The 16134-nt window shown below is 44.6% G+C and overlaps 1 protein-coding gene across 3 annotated transcripts in view; it reads right to left on the bottom strand.

Annotated features, from left to right (window-relative positions):
* Window positions 1-16134, bottom strand: part of LOC121541684 (pappalysin-1-like) — a 136830-nt gene that overhangs the window by 7112 nt on the left and 113584 nt on the right. For all 3 annotated transcript variants that reach the window (XM_041850919.2, XM_041850920.2, XM_041850921.2), the window contains exons 19-21: window positions 15982-16097; window positions 11715-11786; window positions 8855-8953 (exon numbers count right to left, since the gene is read on the bottom strand). In XM_041850919.2, coding sequence (XP_041706853.1) covers window positions 8855-8953; window positions 11715-11786; window positions 15982-16097 — 287 coding nt within the window. The remainder of the gene's footprint in view (window positions 1-8854; window positions 8954-11714; window positions 11787-15981; window positions 16098-16134) is intronic.

Genomic DNA, 16134 nt, shown 5'->3' with positions numbered 1-16134 from the left:
AATTTCCCAGAATGATTAGTTTCCACGATTCAAGGGATCCAGATTAAGAGGCACCAGTGGAACCGTGTACTTGCAGCCTAGCCCAAAACAAGGTGAGTCACAGAGGAAGGACCAGTATGGAGGGGCTGGCCTTTTTATTGCCTGAATTGCATATTTTGTCTACTATCCGGCTTGGTGAATGTAAATCACAAGAGGCTGCGGAGGGGAGGACGGCTCAAAATAATGGCTGGAATGGCATGAATAGAATGGAAACCATGTGTTTGATGAGTTCGATAACATTATTATTATTATTATTCCATTTATTCCGTTTCAGCCATTACTATGAACCCGTCCTCTCCAATTAAGGTGCCCCACCAGTCGCCTGTGATGTACATGTACAGCTCACTTGACGCAGTAATGAATTATCATGATTTGATTCTCAGATGAGTAATAGCTATGCCAATAAATAACGGATAAATACACTTTTTCCTATCCAGGTGCATCATCGGGTGTGAAAGGAAAATCCCCAAGTCAACAAACAGGAAACATTTTCTGCTACTCTCCCAACCCTCTCAATCAAATGTATTTATAAAGCCCTTTTTACATCAGCTTTTTACTCTCCATAATTCCAAGGTCATTGGTTCAATCACTACTACTTGATATAAACTGAACAACCTTGATAGGATTATAGAAGGGATGGTCCCGTGTAGCTCAGTTGGTAGAGCATGGTGTTTGCAACACCAGGGTTGTGGGTTCGATTCCCACGGGGGGCCAGTATGAAAATGTATGCACTCACTAACTGTAAGTCGCTCTGGATAAGAGTGTCTGCTAAATGACTCAAATGTAATGCAGAATCCCAGAACAATAACACTGCATTGTGGGGTAATTGGTTGAACTCTTGCCTTTAAGATCTGAGAGGGTCATTTCTATGAAAAACAACAAAGTGTATGAAAACCCCAAAAAACTAAGAGAAAATGTATGTAAGTCTTTATTGCTGATTTGACTCAGTCATGACCTTTTTGTAAAGGTGTGATGTGTCAGTCTTAATTGGTGTCTGTTTGTGTAGAAATGTAGCAGCGCGACAAAAAAGGTAGTTCATTTTCGCTGAACAAACCTCAGCTGGCCTGACATTTATTTAGCTGCATTTTTTCTCTTTAATTTGGTGTATCAACATTTTCTTTAAACTTAAAAAGGTATGTCTGTTTGAAGTTTCTCCCTGGTGGAACTTGTAGAAGTTAGAGTAAATGTAAACACAGCAACAGTCACTAGTAGCAATGTCTACAGAAAAACACGGGCTGCAAAGTGCATGTTTGGGAGAGGAGGAAAACACCCTGTCTCAGTGAATAAACCAATGGAAAGGAAGAGTTCTATGAAACTGGAAAGAGACAAACAGAGCAATAATGACACAGGGAAAACAAGGCCATATTATGGAAGAATATGGGTAATGGAGGGAATGGGAAGGTGTAGGCGTGGGGTGGGGGAGCTCACAAAAGTTCACTTAAGTCACCAAAGTGGCCCAGTCCACAACACAAAAACAAACAGCGACATTATGAACGTGGAGAAGAGAGGGTTGCTTTGCCTGGTGGCTCCCATTTCCCAAGAAGGAATTCCTTCTATGGGGTTCTGGGAGAACCGTGAAGGGCCCAGCCAGCCAGGCAGGCAGAGAGGCAGGCAGGCAGGCAGGCAGTCTCAGCCATACTCCGTACCCTCCCTTCCTCCCTCTTCCCTCCCCTTCTCCCCCTTTGCCTGCCAACAGCTTGAAGTCATTAGGGGGGATCCTGTGGTGACCTTTTGTGCAGCCTGCCTCGCACCTTCAAAGTCCCTGATCAGAATAATAGACAGCAAGTCATCCAGAACTCCTTAATACGCAAATCTCCAGGAGAAAGAAAGGAGGGAAAGAAAAAAAGTGGAGATAAGGAACACAAACAAACACGGGGTGGCGGGGAAGTACTTTTGCCCCTCCCCCTTCTCTTCTCTTTCGGTTATTGCACTCACACGAAAGAACAGAAAAGAACGGGGGAAATGAAGCTGGAAGGTTTTGCCAGGAGGAGAGGAGGAGAGGAGAAGTGGGGGGGGTGTTCTGATGCTATCTTCAGTAAGCTGGCAGGGCTTTGTTATCATGTGCTGTGTCACAGCGCTAGGAACAACAACCCTGAGTAGGATTCCAGCTGAGTCACTGCCCCCATAGGCACAACAAGTTGTGGTGGTAAATACTGGTGGCATGATACTGTGTGTCACTCTGTCTGTGTGTGTGTGTGGTTTCCAGAGAGCCTTTCCGGGGACTCTCCCTATTGCCACAGTGTGGGCTGCCAGACTCCACAATACCATAGTGCTCACTTTATCACGCTCTGTGTGTGGTGTTACCTTTAGAGCATTGCAGTCACTGAAATAAACCATGGCGGTAAGGTGGGATGCCCAAAGCAATAACAGAGAAAGTAGAGGTTATGTGGAGAGATGGGTAGTGGGGGTGGTTTCTCTTGACCTCTGACAAACACAGAATAGTCAGACCAGCACAACAATCCCAGCCAGCTCACTACGTACTACAAACACAATTTTGTGAACTTATGGGGGGGTTATCATTCAGTTGATCCAATGGGGTCTCTCCACTAACCTTAGTGCTTGATTGACAGCACCTAGATACATGGGGTTGAGCTCTCTGTTTTTCCAAAGACAGTCTATATTCCCAGCACCTATATCCACACTGGTAGCCTTCATCTAGCGGGCCTGAATGGGTCCTGGGCCACAATTTTACTTATCACTGGCCCAGACAAAACAAAGCTACATCTAACAGAGCTGAAGGGACAGAATATCTGCCTGTGGCTGAAACAACAACACTAATTTCCCACAAGGAGAAAAACAGTGTGTGACTGACTGTGTCTGTGTGTCACCAGTGAGTGGGCAGAATAGATGGAGACTGTCGTAAAAAGAGGTCTGAGAGTTATTTGTCATTGTCTGTGTCATGTTGTTTTGTTTTGGGGACTTACGCAAGCCTTTGGGTCGGTAGCCATGTGTTCCTTTAGGAAAATGAGAATCAGGTGAAAGTGAAGTTATGTGTTCTGTTGCTGTTTTGTCGGGGGTGACCAGACGGAGAAGGGTGAGAGTAAGCTCTGCCTCACAGGAACAATAACCACATCTAGAAGGCTAAAACAACTAAAGCAAGCTACACATCTACAAGCTTTTTTTAAAACAACAACACAGTCCATCTGCATGAAATAAATATCTATAGTACTTTTCAAAGACAACACCATTTAGGTCTGGACTGTTTTCACAAAGTCAGATGAGGCATTAAAATGTGTCTTTAAATAGTCTTTATACTGAATTTAGATGCCACATGTTCTTCAGACATTCTTGATAAGAAATTAGAACATTTCCCATGTTTCATGCCTCTCACACCTCACATTCACGTCAGACCCATTTCTACTCCATATATTTCCTTCTCATTTCTTTAACTCCGGTAACCTCTTTAGCCATTCGCTCATGGCAGCCGATAAATAGAATTATAATCAGTTATTTCAGAGCAATTTTCTCAATCTTTCACAAATCCTAACCATTTCATGGGAAGTCACTTTTGAAATACCAGATGAAGTGTTTGCTTCAAAGGCTGGCAGGCTGAATGCCTGGGAGTAGCGCGTGGCTTTGGGGCTTGAGCCCAGGTGATCCTCTTATCATTGCGGCTCAGTGGAAATGGTCGATGTTCAGAGACACGCTCCCAGAGATGGGCCCACTCCTCTGTCTTTTTGTCTGCCTGTCTGTCTGCCTGTCTCTCTGCCTGTCTGTCTGCCTGTGTCTGGTATTCGGTATCCAAGGACACTAACCACAGAAATGCCCAATATTATGCAGCTTACAATTGTTTGTAGGACTTTTTTTTTTTATCACAGGTATGTGCATTATATCACACAGCTTTCCTATGCTTTTGAAGGCCAGCAGTCTAAAAGTCACCTGAAGTACATGTGGAGTTCACAGAAAACTGTACAAGTTGTACATTACCATCTGAGTCTAAAAGTCCTTTCCCATTAACACCAGCCATTGACACCAGCCATGGGACATTGAATGAACTGGTAGTACTATTACAGTCCACGTTGACTCAGTACGTGACATGAGAGCTCCCATACACCCAGAGCCTGTTCTAGGGAATGCCTCCTCCACTTTTCCCCTACTCTCCTTCGGTTATTCAATTGCTTCGGCGTACCCCCCTGGCTGAACACCCCCCCTGGCTGAATCGATTCAGTGGCTAGCTTTGCACTTAACTGGCTAACAGTAGCTACTAAGGGTAAGTTATAACCTACATTTATTTTTGTTTTGTTTTTACATACTGGTAACCAGAGTCGTTCAAGGGAATTCGGGACATGGGTGACTAGTTAACATTAGCTTGGCTCTCTCTGTGTGATTTGTGCCGTGGGAGGAGGGGTTAGTTCGTTGGCAGAGAGCAATGGCTAGCTAGTATGCTAACTATTCTAGCTAACTAACTGGCTGAATAAGTTGACGACGTACTCACTCAAACTGTCAAAACTAACCCAAAACTTTACACAACGTTAGAAACGGACACGAATGATCTGTTTGGCGTGTTAACACACTGGTGGTTTGTGGTAACCGAGTATTGGTGCTAAACCGTGTTATTGGAGGCTGGCATGCTAGTTGGCTATGGCGTCATAGGATTTGGTGCCCTGGACGGTTTTCACGGAAGAATACTGTACCAAGTTAGCTAGCTGAATAAACTAAGTTAGAGTCTATTCCTAGAAAACTGAACCGCTGTAGTTTACAACAATTATAATTTCTAAAGTGGAAGTTGGGAGAGTTATATTTGAGTGTTTCAGTGAAACGTAAGTGAGGGAGGCCCCGCTCTCTCGCTTTCCCAGATGTTTAGTTCATTTCATTCCGATCTCCTTTGCATTATTGTAGCCTTTCTCTGTAGCCTGTCAACTATGTGTCTGTCTTTCCCTGTTCTCTCCTCTCTGCACAGGCCATACAAACGCTTCACACCACGTGGCTGCTGCCACTCTAATCTGGTGGTCCCTGCGCGCACGACCCACGTGGAGTTCCAGGTCTCCGGCAGCCTCTGGAACTGCCGTTCTGTGGCCAACAAGGCAGAGTTCATCTCAGCCTATGCTACCCTCCAGTCCCTTGACTTCTTGGCACTGACGGAAACATGGATTACCACAGAAAACACTGCTACTCCTACTGCTCTTTCCTCGTCTGACCATGTGTTCTCGCATACCCCGAGAGCATCTGGTCAGTGCGGCGTTGGCACAGGAATCCTCATCTCTCCCAAGTGGACATTCTCTCTTTTTCCCCTGACCCATCTGTCTATCTCCTCATTTGAATTCCATGCTGTCACTGTCACTAGCCCATTCAAGCTTAACATCCTTGTCATTTATCGCCCTCCAGGTTCCCTTGGAGAGTTCATCAATGAGCTTGATGCCTTGATAAGTTCCTTTCCTGAGGATGGCTCACCCCTCACAGTTCTGGGTGACTTTAACCTCCCTACGTCTGCCTTTGACTCATTTCTCTCTGTCTCCTTTTTTCCACTCCTTTCCTCTTTTGACCTCACCCTCTCACCGTCCCCCCCTACTCACAAGGCAGGCAATATGCTTGACCTCATCTTTACTAGATGCTGTTCTTCTACTAATCTCACTGCAACTCCCCTCCAAGTCTCCGACCACTACTTTGTATCCTTTTCTCTCTCGCTCTCCTCCAACACTACTCACTCTGCCCCTACTCAGATGGTAATGTGCCGTCGCAACCATCGCTGTCTCTCTCCCGCTACTCTCTCCTCTTCCATCCTATCATCTCATACCTCTGCTAAATCCTTCTCCCTCTGATCTCCTGATTCTGCCTCCTCAACTCTCCTCTCCTCCCTTTCTGCATCTTTTGACTATCTATGTCCCCTATCCTCCCGGCCGGCTCGGTCCTCCCCTCCTGCTCCGTGGCTTGACGACTCATTGCGAGCTCACAGAAGAGGGCTCCGGGCAGCCGAGCGGAAATGGAGGAAAACTAGACTCCCTGCGGACCTGTCATCTTTTCACTCCCTCCTCTCTACATTCTCTTCCTCTGTTTCCGCTGCTAAAGCCACTTTCTACCATTCTAAATTTCAAGCCTCTGCCTCTAACTCTAGGAAGCTCTTTGCCACCTTCTCCTCCCTGCTGAATCATCCTCCTCCTCCCCCTCCCTCCTCCCTCTCTGTGGATGATTTCGTCAACCATTTTGAAAAGAAGGTTGACGACATCCGATCCTCATTTATTAAGTCAAATGACACCGCTGGTCCAGCTCACACTGCCCTACCCTATGCTTTGACTTCTTTCTCCCCTCTCTCTCCAGATGAAATCTTGCAACTTGTGACAGCCGGCTGCCCAACAACCTGCCCGCTTGACCCTACCCCCTCCTCTCTTCTCCAGACCATTTCCGGAGACCTTCTCCCTTACCTCACCTCGCTCATCAACTCATCCTTGACCGCTGGCCATGTCCCTTCCATCTTCAAGAGTGAGAGTTGCACCCCTCCTCATTAAACCTACACTCAATCCCTCCGATGTCAACAACTACAGACCAGTATCCCTTCTTTCTTTTCTCTCCAAAACTCTTGAGCGTGCCGTCTCTAGCCAACTATCCTGCTATCTCTCTCAGAATTACCTTCTTGATCCAAACCAGTCAGGTTTCAAGACTGGTCATTCAACTGAGACTGCACTTCTCTGTGTCACGGAGGCTCTCCGCACTGCTAAAGCTAACTCTCTCTCCTCTGCTCTTATGCTTCTAGACCTATCCGCTGCCTTTGATACTGTGAACCATCAGATCCTCCTCTCCACCCTCTCCGAGATGGGCATCTCTGGCGCTGCTCACTCTTGGATTGCGTCCTACCAGACAGGTCGCTCCTACCAGGTGGCGTGGCGAGAATCTGTCTCCACACCACATGCTCTCACCACTGGTGTCCCCCAGGGCTCAGTTCTAGGCCCTCTCCTATTCTCTCTATACATCAAGACACTTGGCTCTGTCATATCCTCACATGGTCTCTCCTATCATTGCTACGCAGACTACACACAATTAACTTTCTCCTTTCCCCCTTCTGATAACCAGGTGGCGAATCGCATCTCTGCATGTCTGGCAGACATATCAGTGTGGATGTCGGATCACCACCTCAAGCTGAACCTCGACAAGACGGAGCTGCTCTTCCTCCCGGGGAAGAACTGCCCGCTCCATGATCTAGCCATCACGGTTGACAACTCCATTGCGTCCTCCTCCCAGAGTGCAAAGAACCTTGGCGTGACCCTGGACAACCCCCCGTCATTCTCCGCTAACATCAAAGTGGTGACCCGATCCTGCAGGTTCATGCTTTACAACATTTGCAGAGTATGACCCTACCTTACACAGAAAGCGGCACAGGTCCTAATCCAGGCACTTGTCATCTCCCGTCTGGATTACTGCAACTCGCTGTTGGCTGGGCTCCCTGCGCCATTAAACCCCTACAACTTATCCAGAACACTGCAGCCCGTCTGGTGTTCAACCTTCCCAAGTTCTCTCATGTCACCCCGCTCCTCCGCACACTCCACTGGCTTCCAGTTGAGGCTCGCATCTACTACAAGACCATGGTGCTTGCCTACGGAGCTGTGAGGGGAACGGCACCTCCTTACCTTCAGGCTCTGATCAGACCCTACACCCAAACGAGGGCACTACGTTCATCCAACTATGGCCTGCTAGCTCCCCTACCTCTACGGAAGCACAGTTCCCGCTCAGCCCAGTCAAAGCTATTCGCTGCTCTGGCACCCCAATGGTGGAACAAGCTCCCCCACGACGCCAGGACAGCGGAGTCACTGACCACCTTCCGGAGACACTTGAAACCCTACCTCTTTAAGGAATACCTGGAATAGTATAAAGTAATCCTTCTTCCCCCACCCCCCATAAAAAAAGTGGTTGTCCCACTGGCTATCATAAGTTGAATGCACCAATTTGTAAGTTGCTCTGGATAAGAGCATCTGCTAAATTATGTAAATGTAAATGTAATAAACCTTTTGTTTTTTACAACAAGAACAGAGCGAGTGGAATAGGCCAAAGTGGAGGAATCTGAGAGGAACAGGAAGGGTAGAATGGTGGGGAGTATAGAACTGAGGATAAAAAGTTGATTAATCCTGATACTGGGACACGCTGATGTTAGAATGGTGAGGGAGGAACAGTGAAGGTGGAACAGAAGCAATCACACACATTCTGATTGGACTCTGTGGAGAGCGGTCACATGCGCCGACTCCCAGCAGGAAATGAAGAGACTCCGGATCCAGACAGACAGACAGACACATGCTACAGTACAAAACCAGCCAGACAGAGACAAACAGATACACATACTACAGTAAAAACCCAGCCAGATACACAGAGGATCATAAGGAGCCAGAGAAACAAATTATAGTAAAGACTTCTAACCCAGCGAGAGAGCCAGACATAGCCTGGGAAACAGACTACAATACACACACCAAGCTAGAGAAACACAGTGTATGGAACAGCTGTGTATTGTTCACATAGGGGAAGGGGACCTTATTTGGGTCATAGAGAAAGGTAAAATATCAACCATCTAGCAAAGGACAAGCATGAACACAAACTGATAAGGCACTGTCAATGTGCAATAGAAAAGGAAAGCTTAATTTTGCTTATCTTCAAAATGTTAAGATCAGAAAGATATGGCAGCGAGTATAAGTTCACAAATGACTTCAAATTACTCAGTAGCCACAGTGAGAACATAAGAATACATTTAAGATAATTCCCATTAACTTTGTTTAGGAGTAGCAACTTAACTGTTATGTTAACTTATCTTAAACAATTTCAAAAGGCAGATAAGAAGAAGCCATTTTGTCTTGAGAAGGTTTAGTGAATACAAGTCCAGATGTTCTGGACTACTCACCTTTTTGGTCTTGACGGTGGAGTGGCAGCAGTCCCCTCCGTCGTAGTTACAGAAGGCTCTGTTGTTGACCGAGTCACAGTAATTGTCTCCAATGAACGGCTGTGACAGAGAAAGAGACAAACAAGAGGAGACAATAAGAGGCAGGGCATCATCAACAACCTATACAGTATACTGTACATACACATATGGACAACATAGAGAGGAAAACCCCACTGATTCTCTCTGATTTATTTGTGTTTAATTACCCAACTTAAGTGCTCTATATTATTTAAGTTTAATTTTAATAATATTGTATTGTTTTAACTTTTTTTGTCTTATCCCCATCTCAACCAGGTTTTGTTCTGGATTTGCTGATTAATCTGGTACATAATTTCCACTTCTTCCAATGTGACTTTTTAAGCCGCGAGAAGTCCAACGTGAGGACACCATAAACTATATGACGCTAAGGAACACTCCAATCATGTGGTTTATGAGGCTAGCCCCACCCTCCCCCCTCCTGGGTTATCCAATTGGCTTAAGCTGTGTGGATGATGACATCATCCTTCTACCAACACCGATCAAAGGGTGAATACTTTCTTTACTACGATAAAATGAAAATATATCACAGTAAAATCTACTGTAAAACTTCAATTTAACGCTGAGTCTTAAATAGCCGCCTGTTCCTTTTAATATCCGGGCATCGGCACACATTTCAGCAATACCTGTTTCAAATAAATGCCAGACACAGCTCTGATATTTCCATGGTCATTTGCATAGAAAACAATAATAATACAATTCTGTCACCGTTGCTAGCCATGGCGCCACCAAAAAGAAAACACAACATCAAATTCAAGCTAGCAGTGATCAAATTCGCAGAGCAAAATTCGGGCGAGGCAACAGCCAGGCATTTTGGAATTGATCCACAACAAGTGAGAGAATGCCGATGTCAAAAAGTCGAACTTGAACATTTGTCTGAGGTGGATCAGAAGAGGGTGAGACTGCAAGGTAGGGGGAGGAAAAAGGTAAGCTGTGTGCATTAAGGAAATAGACACCTTGCTCAAATAGAAGCCTGTCTCTAATAAGTGCCTGTTGTGTTCAGTGATTGATGCAAATAAACGGCCGGGCTATTAATTGAAGTTTTTGCGGTAAATATATATTTTGCCTGAGGAAAGAACAAGTTTTGTTAACCATATTATCGGACCTGAAAATATTAGCATACTACAATATCAGCTACATAGGGTGTGTAGACAAAGTGTCAGGCTACTATAGCCCAGTATCTGTTCTTTCCTGTTTCTCTTCTCTTGTGGTGGGATTCTCTGAAACAGATCCAGGTCCCCATGTGGGTAAAGTGTTTCATTTCGGAGACGACATGAATCAAACCTGACTAATTGGCTTCTCCGCTTGTGCCGGTATCCATGGTAACTGACGTCACTGGAGCAGAGCGTCTCCCCAGAGAGAACAATTAGCTACCCATGCTCTGAAACAATGTTATATATCAACCTTCTCCCGAATGAGCTCGCCTGCTGTTAAAAGGCTTGTCTCTCTGATAGGTAGCTAGCTACTTCACTGGCTGGCTGGCTGACAGTGTATTCAGGGCAGTGTGTTCAGAACTGTGTGTGTGTGTGCTTGCATATATGTGTCTGGATCTGTATTTGTGTATCTTTCAATCTTGACGGCTCCCACCAGGCTAGTGTCTGCATAAACTCCATGGGGAGTAGAACAAATTGAAAAAGCTACATATCTGGAAATTTAAGGTGATGTCTGATCTGATAACATTTAGAAAATATCAGGATATGTTGCAAAATACATAAAGAAGCACTTGTTATCAGAACACTTAATCCTGTTCTGTGACAGTGTTTATACTCCTCACACACCTCTCCTCATCACCACTAGCCTCCATGACGCATGGCACGTCCTCTTACCCCACTTCCTCTCACACAGTTGAGTCAGTGATACTGTATTTAATGACAAGATGGTCTCTGCCCTAACAATGGGAGTCGTGAAGGCAGATGGTCTGCTTATCGGTCTGTTTATTGGTCTGCTTATCGCAGTATTCCCATGTGGACAGATTTGGACGGGCCTCTTCCTCTCTGGTTGAAGCCCTTACCTCTCTCCCTCTCATGTGAACCTATTACCCCATTTCCTTTAACTCAGGTGAAGTCCTTACCCAGTGGTGTAAAGTACTTAAGTAAAAATACTTTAAAGTACTACCGAAGTAATTTTTTGGGGTATCTGTACTTTACTTTACTATTTATATTTTGGACAACTTTTACTTCACTACATTCCTAAAGAAAATAATGTACTTTTTACTACATACATTTTCCCTGACACCCAAAGGTACTTGTTACATTTTAAATACTTAGCAGGACAGAAAATGGTCCAATTCAAACGCTTATCAAGAGAACATCCCTGGTCATCCCTACTGCCTCTGATCTGGCGGACTCACTAAACACAAATGCTTTGTTTGTAAATTATGTCTGAATGTTGGAGTGTGCCCCTGGCTATCCATACATTTAAAAAACAAGAAAATTATGCCATCTGGTTTGCTTAATAAGGGATTTTAAATTATTCGTTATTTTACTTTTACTCTTGATACTCAAATATATTTTAGCAATTACATTTACTTTTGATACTTAAGTATATTTTTTAGACTTTTACTCAATAGTATTTTACTGGGTGACTTTCACTTTTACGTGAGTCATTTTCTATTAAGGTATCTTTACTTTTACTCAAGTATGACAATTGTGTACTTTTTCCACAACTGTCCTTACCTCACATCCTTTCACACAGATGAGGACCTTATCCCATATCTTTAATCTCAGGCGAAACCTTTCTCTCATAGATAAACTACTATCCTCAGAAAGCTCATAGAAGTTCTTACATCACATCTTTTGATGCAGTGGAGCACCTCTGGATGTGGAAACCACTTCAGTCCCATTGTACACACTATATTCTGTAAGGAGACAAAAGGAAAACAGTCAATAGGGGTTCAGACACTCAAAATATCTCTACTGTATATGGATGAAATGTCAATCTGTGAGCTATGGAATAAAATATATTGATTAAAATATAAATGACAGGGGGAGATGTAGTTGTAAGGATGGATATTGTAGCCATATTGGTCGTTAGAACAAGTAGTAGTAGTACTAGTAATGATTTTGGGGTAAGTATTTTTCCTGCTTTCAATATCAGACTGTGGAGTGAAAGTATTTCATGTGGAATGGCATGTTGTTGCCGCCTGCTGTTAATGCATCATTGTGTTGTCCCCAGAACCCACACAAACATAAACAAGGAGTCATACGGCAAGACTACCCACTGGGCACAGACGTCTAGTTTTGATTTACATTTGGTTGAGTTGTCAACTAATGTAAATTCAATGTGTGGGGGGGGGGTTGAAATGACGTGGAAACAACATTGATTCAACCAGTTTTTGCCCAGTGGGTAGGCTGCACACACAGTCTTGTTGGTTGGTTCTTTGAAGTCTGCCACCTCAGTGTCTTGTTTCAACAGATCCGGCTCGCAGTGACGTCTGATCCCAACCACAAGCACATTTCATTCCTAGTTGATTCACTTGCACAAAGGTGGGTTGCAGCAAGTGTTTCTACAGGTCAAATACCTTGAAATACATTACAATGAGATGTTTTTACCAAAGCGACTGAAGCCGATTAGACCTATCCTGCTCAACCACATCATGCCTCTACTTCCTTCCAACGTTACCAGCTTATCTAAATCAAACAACTTTTGTCATACATATTTTTTTCCTCTCTCTCTCGTCACGCTACATGTGCCTATTTGGATAACACATAATGTGACACATCCTGGTCTGTTAGGAGGGCAGGGTGCCACCACTCCAGTGAAACGACCATGTTCCTTGTTATGTTGTTTACCTTAACTCCCTCCACATTCAGGACGAGCAAAGTTCATGGCATTTTCCATATGAATAAATGAATGGATGTTTTCAACGGTGGTGAAGCCTGCTTTTGATTGATTACCCCTCCACAGATCGCTGAATAAATCTACTTGACATAATATAACTTGATCCTTATGCTGTATAAAGGTGCTCTTTCATACCAGGGCAATGGCCCCAGGAGATCGAGTACGAAACGTGTTCTCAAATATCTCCTCAGTATGTGTGGAATCTGCTCTCTTGCTTTCATTGTCTGCTCTCATTGGGACGCATGAAATACACACATTTGTTCTAGAGGGCTTCTGAGGTGATTTGAATGTAGTGTGTGTGTGTGTGTGTGTGTGTGCGCGCGCCCATGTGTCTGTGTGTGCGTATCTGTGTGTCTCCATGCATGTGTGTGTATGTTATGCGGGCTGAGAGAGTGTATAAGATAATATCTGTCTTCCACAGGGTCTGTATGTGTGAAATGAGAGGGTTTTCAGGGGAACATTATGTCCCCAGACGAAGGCAATCCAGTACATGCAGTAAAACCTACCCGGTGCGGACCGGGACCAAAAGTGCCATCCACAGCAGAGGACTGGCTGACCTCCGCCGCAGCATTTTTTTCCCAGCCCTGACGTGTCCCAATAACACATGAATTGACATGCTTTTTCACTGCTGCAAACTAAGGTATTTTTCATTTCAGTGCCGTCAGCAAATCAATGACAGAAAAAATGAAGAAGAAGGGAGAGAGGGCAGAGAGAGAGGGATCGGCGGAGAGAGAGAAAGAACAACAGAGCATTTGAGGACAGTTGGATACTGGGTAGCACCACATTCCTTTCCCAGCATGCTTCTGTGAAGTGGGTGAGCTCACTTAGGGGGGGTCAAATAGGCTCCCCCCAGGTAGGATGACCATAGTAAGAGTGGCTAGACTTTGGTACATGTCCTCTACATCTGCAAAGGGGGTTGCAGGTGGGAGGGGGGGCTAGAGAGACTTAGTTGTAAAACTTTTCGCTGCCACTTTCGCTAAGAAGATGATGTCACCGACCAACTCGCTTGGCATGGCCGCAAATCAAAATAATCCACAACTGTGGCCTCACTTCACCCCCCGTGCACAGGATCCTCGCTCAAGCACCTGCCCCACGTGCACTGATATCACACCAAAATAGATCCATATCTCCACGGTGAGGTCATGTCTCTAATAGATATTATTCACATAGAAATGACTGATTCTAAATGTAGCAGTGTAATTTCTGCTGATGCAAGGGAAGAGAGCTACAGAAAGTGAGAGAGAGGAGGAGTACGGTAGCCTAAATGGGTCAAACCCCAAAACTAATGGGTCGGAAGGGTGATACATCACTATAAGTGATGAAGAGGCTAAACCCCCTGTCTCAGCACATATGGAAATGCAAAGTGGATTTCAGCCTGTGTTCTAAAGAAACTGGCTACATTTTTAATAGTGAATCAAGAGTAGCTCCACGATAGAGCTTTTAAGGTAAAATGACATGAGAATACTACCACAGAATCTAATCATGGGTTATTAGTGATTTTAATCATTATTTGAATCATCAATCATATTTGATGGTTCTCTACTTATGCTACTATACTTCCCATAATCAGTCTTCTATTGAGTTTTAGTGATATTGTAGGTGGTACGGATCACATTTGATTAGAGATAAAAGGCATGTTAAGCATCACTCATTTGAGAACACTTATAGGCCAGGATTCAATCAATTGCAGATACCAGGGTGGATTTCCAGATAGCACTTTCAGAAGTGTGTTCAGGTTGAGTTGACACTTTCATTTAGAAACTGGATGTCCCGTGGTGTGAGCCATCAGTTCTGAAGGCAAATCTGACTGAGTAGCCATCTGCTGCACACAACTAGACTGACAAAGTTGAGATATTTTTCTTCTAGAGGGGAGGGGGGTGTCCTGTTGTTGTCAGGTAGCCAAAAAGGTGGAACAGGTTGCATTGGAATTCACATGCAACGATTGACGTGGGCCGGCACAGAGGCACAAGCAGCAGCAGTATAAGCTAATGAGCACACTAGAACAGCCTATTGATTTCACCTCATCCAACCCTCGTGGAACATCTCTATGCCCCATCAATCCTGTTTCCCTTTCCCCTTTTGCCTCCAGACTCACATTACACCAGCGTATAAATCATATCAATTACACAAATCAATTACAAAGGGATCATTTTATTTCCCCCGCACCGCCACAAACGGCTGACTCAGTGCGACTCATAATGAAAACAAAACACCCCTAGAAAAAAACATAATGTTCTCAATCCCAACTCCCAAGGCCCTCATTGGCTAGCCTAGCCCCTAGCCCTATTTAGGGTCTGCCTCCATCCAACTGCAGCTAAAAACCTTGAAAATAGCTTTTAACTGAAATTGAATAATTAAATCCCATTGACTTAAATCAAGTAAAATGAAGCGAGGAAGCGGTGGAATTCACTGACAAATACATGTCGATACAACAACGTCATTATGGTACTTATCGTAGCGTATTTCATTACTCTCTATGTCCGGGGGGAACAACGCTTACACAACGTTTACAGTATGCTTCTGTAAACTGACCCCCGCCATTATTTCGCAATCACAGCTGCCAATTTAGGCAATCAGTGCAGACTCAATACAATAGCCCTGTCAGGTATATCTAAATCAAACCAGGCTATTAAGGCTTGTAATGGGGTCATTAAAGAAATTATAGTGATTACTGACGACACGTCGCTTTTTAACTTTTACAACTTGCCCTGTCGCTGGCTGCGGTTCACATGAGTTCAGAGATGACTAGCTGGGATTTGACTGTGTTTTTCCAAGTCGCGTTGGTTAATTGTGTTGGGACATGCCTGGTAATAGAGGAGTAACTGAATGTAACCTGGGCATACTGTTGCGGGTGGTGGTGGTGTTGGACTAGGCTGAGCGTGGCAGTACAACACTTCATGTCCCAGAGTCCACTGCAACTTGTTTTCTTTGAGTGAACTCTCGCAGAGGGTTCCTCTTATGTTGTTGTCCCATACTGTCTTTGTCTGTCTGTCTGTCTGCCTGTCTGTTCCTATCAATTTGATGTGTTTTCCAGTGTCTAGCCATCCAAGATGATTTGGCCACAGAGAGACAGTAGGTGTGAATGGCTCGGTCCTTCTGTAGTTCACAATATTACCAGGATATAGACATATAGTGTCAAATTCCTAATATGAAGGATCATGATCAGCAGTGCTTTGTGAAGTACGTCTGTGGGACTTGTGACAGACACACACCTTGACTTTGGGTGGGTTTCTCCAGTGCTCCTTGCGTATGCTGTCTGCGGTCATGTTGCTAAGCAGGATCACCACATCGCTGTTATTGTCCCTGCACGCCAGCTCACACTCCTCACCTGTGTGTGTTACAAAACAAACCCAACGACATCATCA

Source organism: Coregonus clupeaformis, chromosome 27 (genome assembly GCF_020615455.1).
Source record: "Coregonus clupeaformis isolate EN_2021a chromosome 27, ASM2061545v1, whole genome shotgun sequence".
NCBI classification, from domain to species: Eukaryota; Metazoa; Chordata; class Actinopteri; order Salmoniformes; family Salmonidae; genus Coregonus; species Coregonus clupeaformis.
The sequence above is the reverse complement of the archived record's forward strand: the minus strand, read 5'-3'. Positions and strand labels throughout refer to the sequence as shown.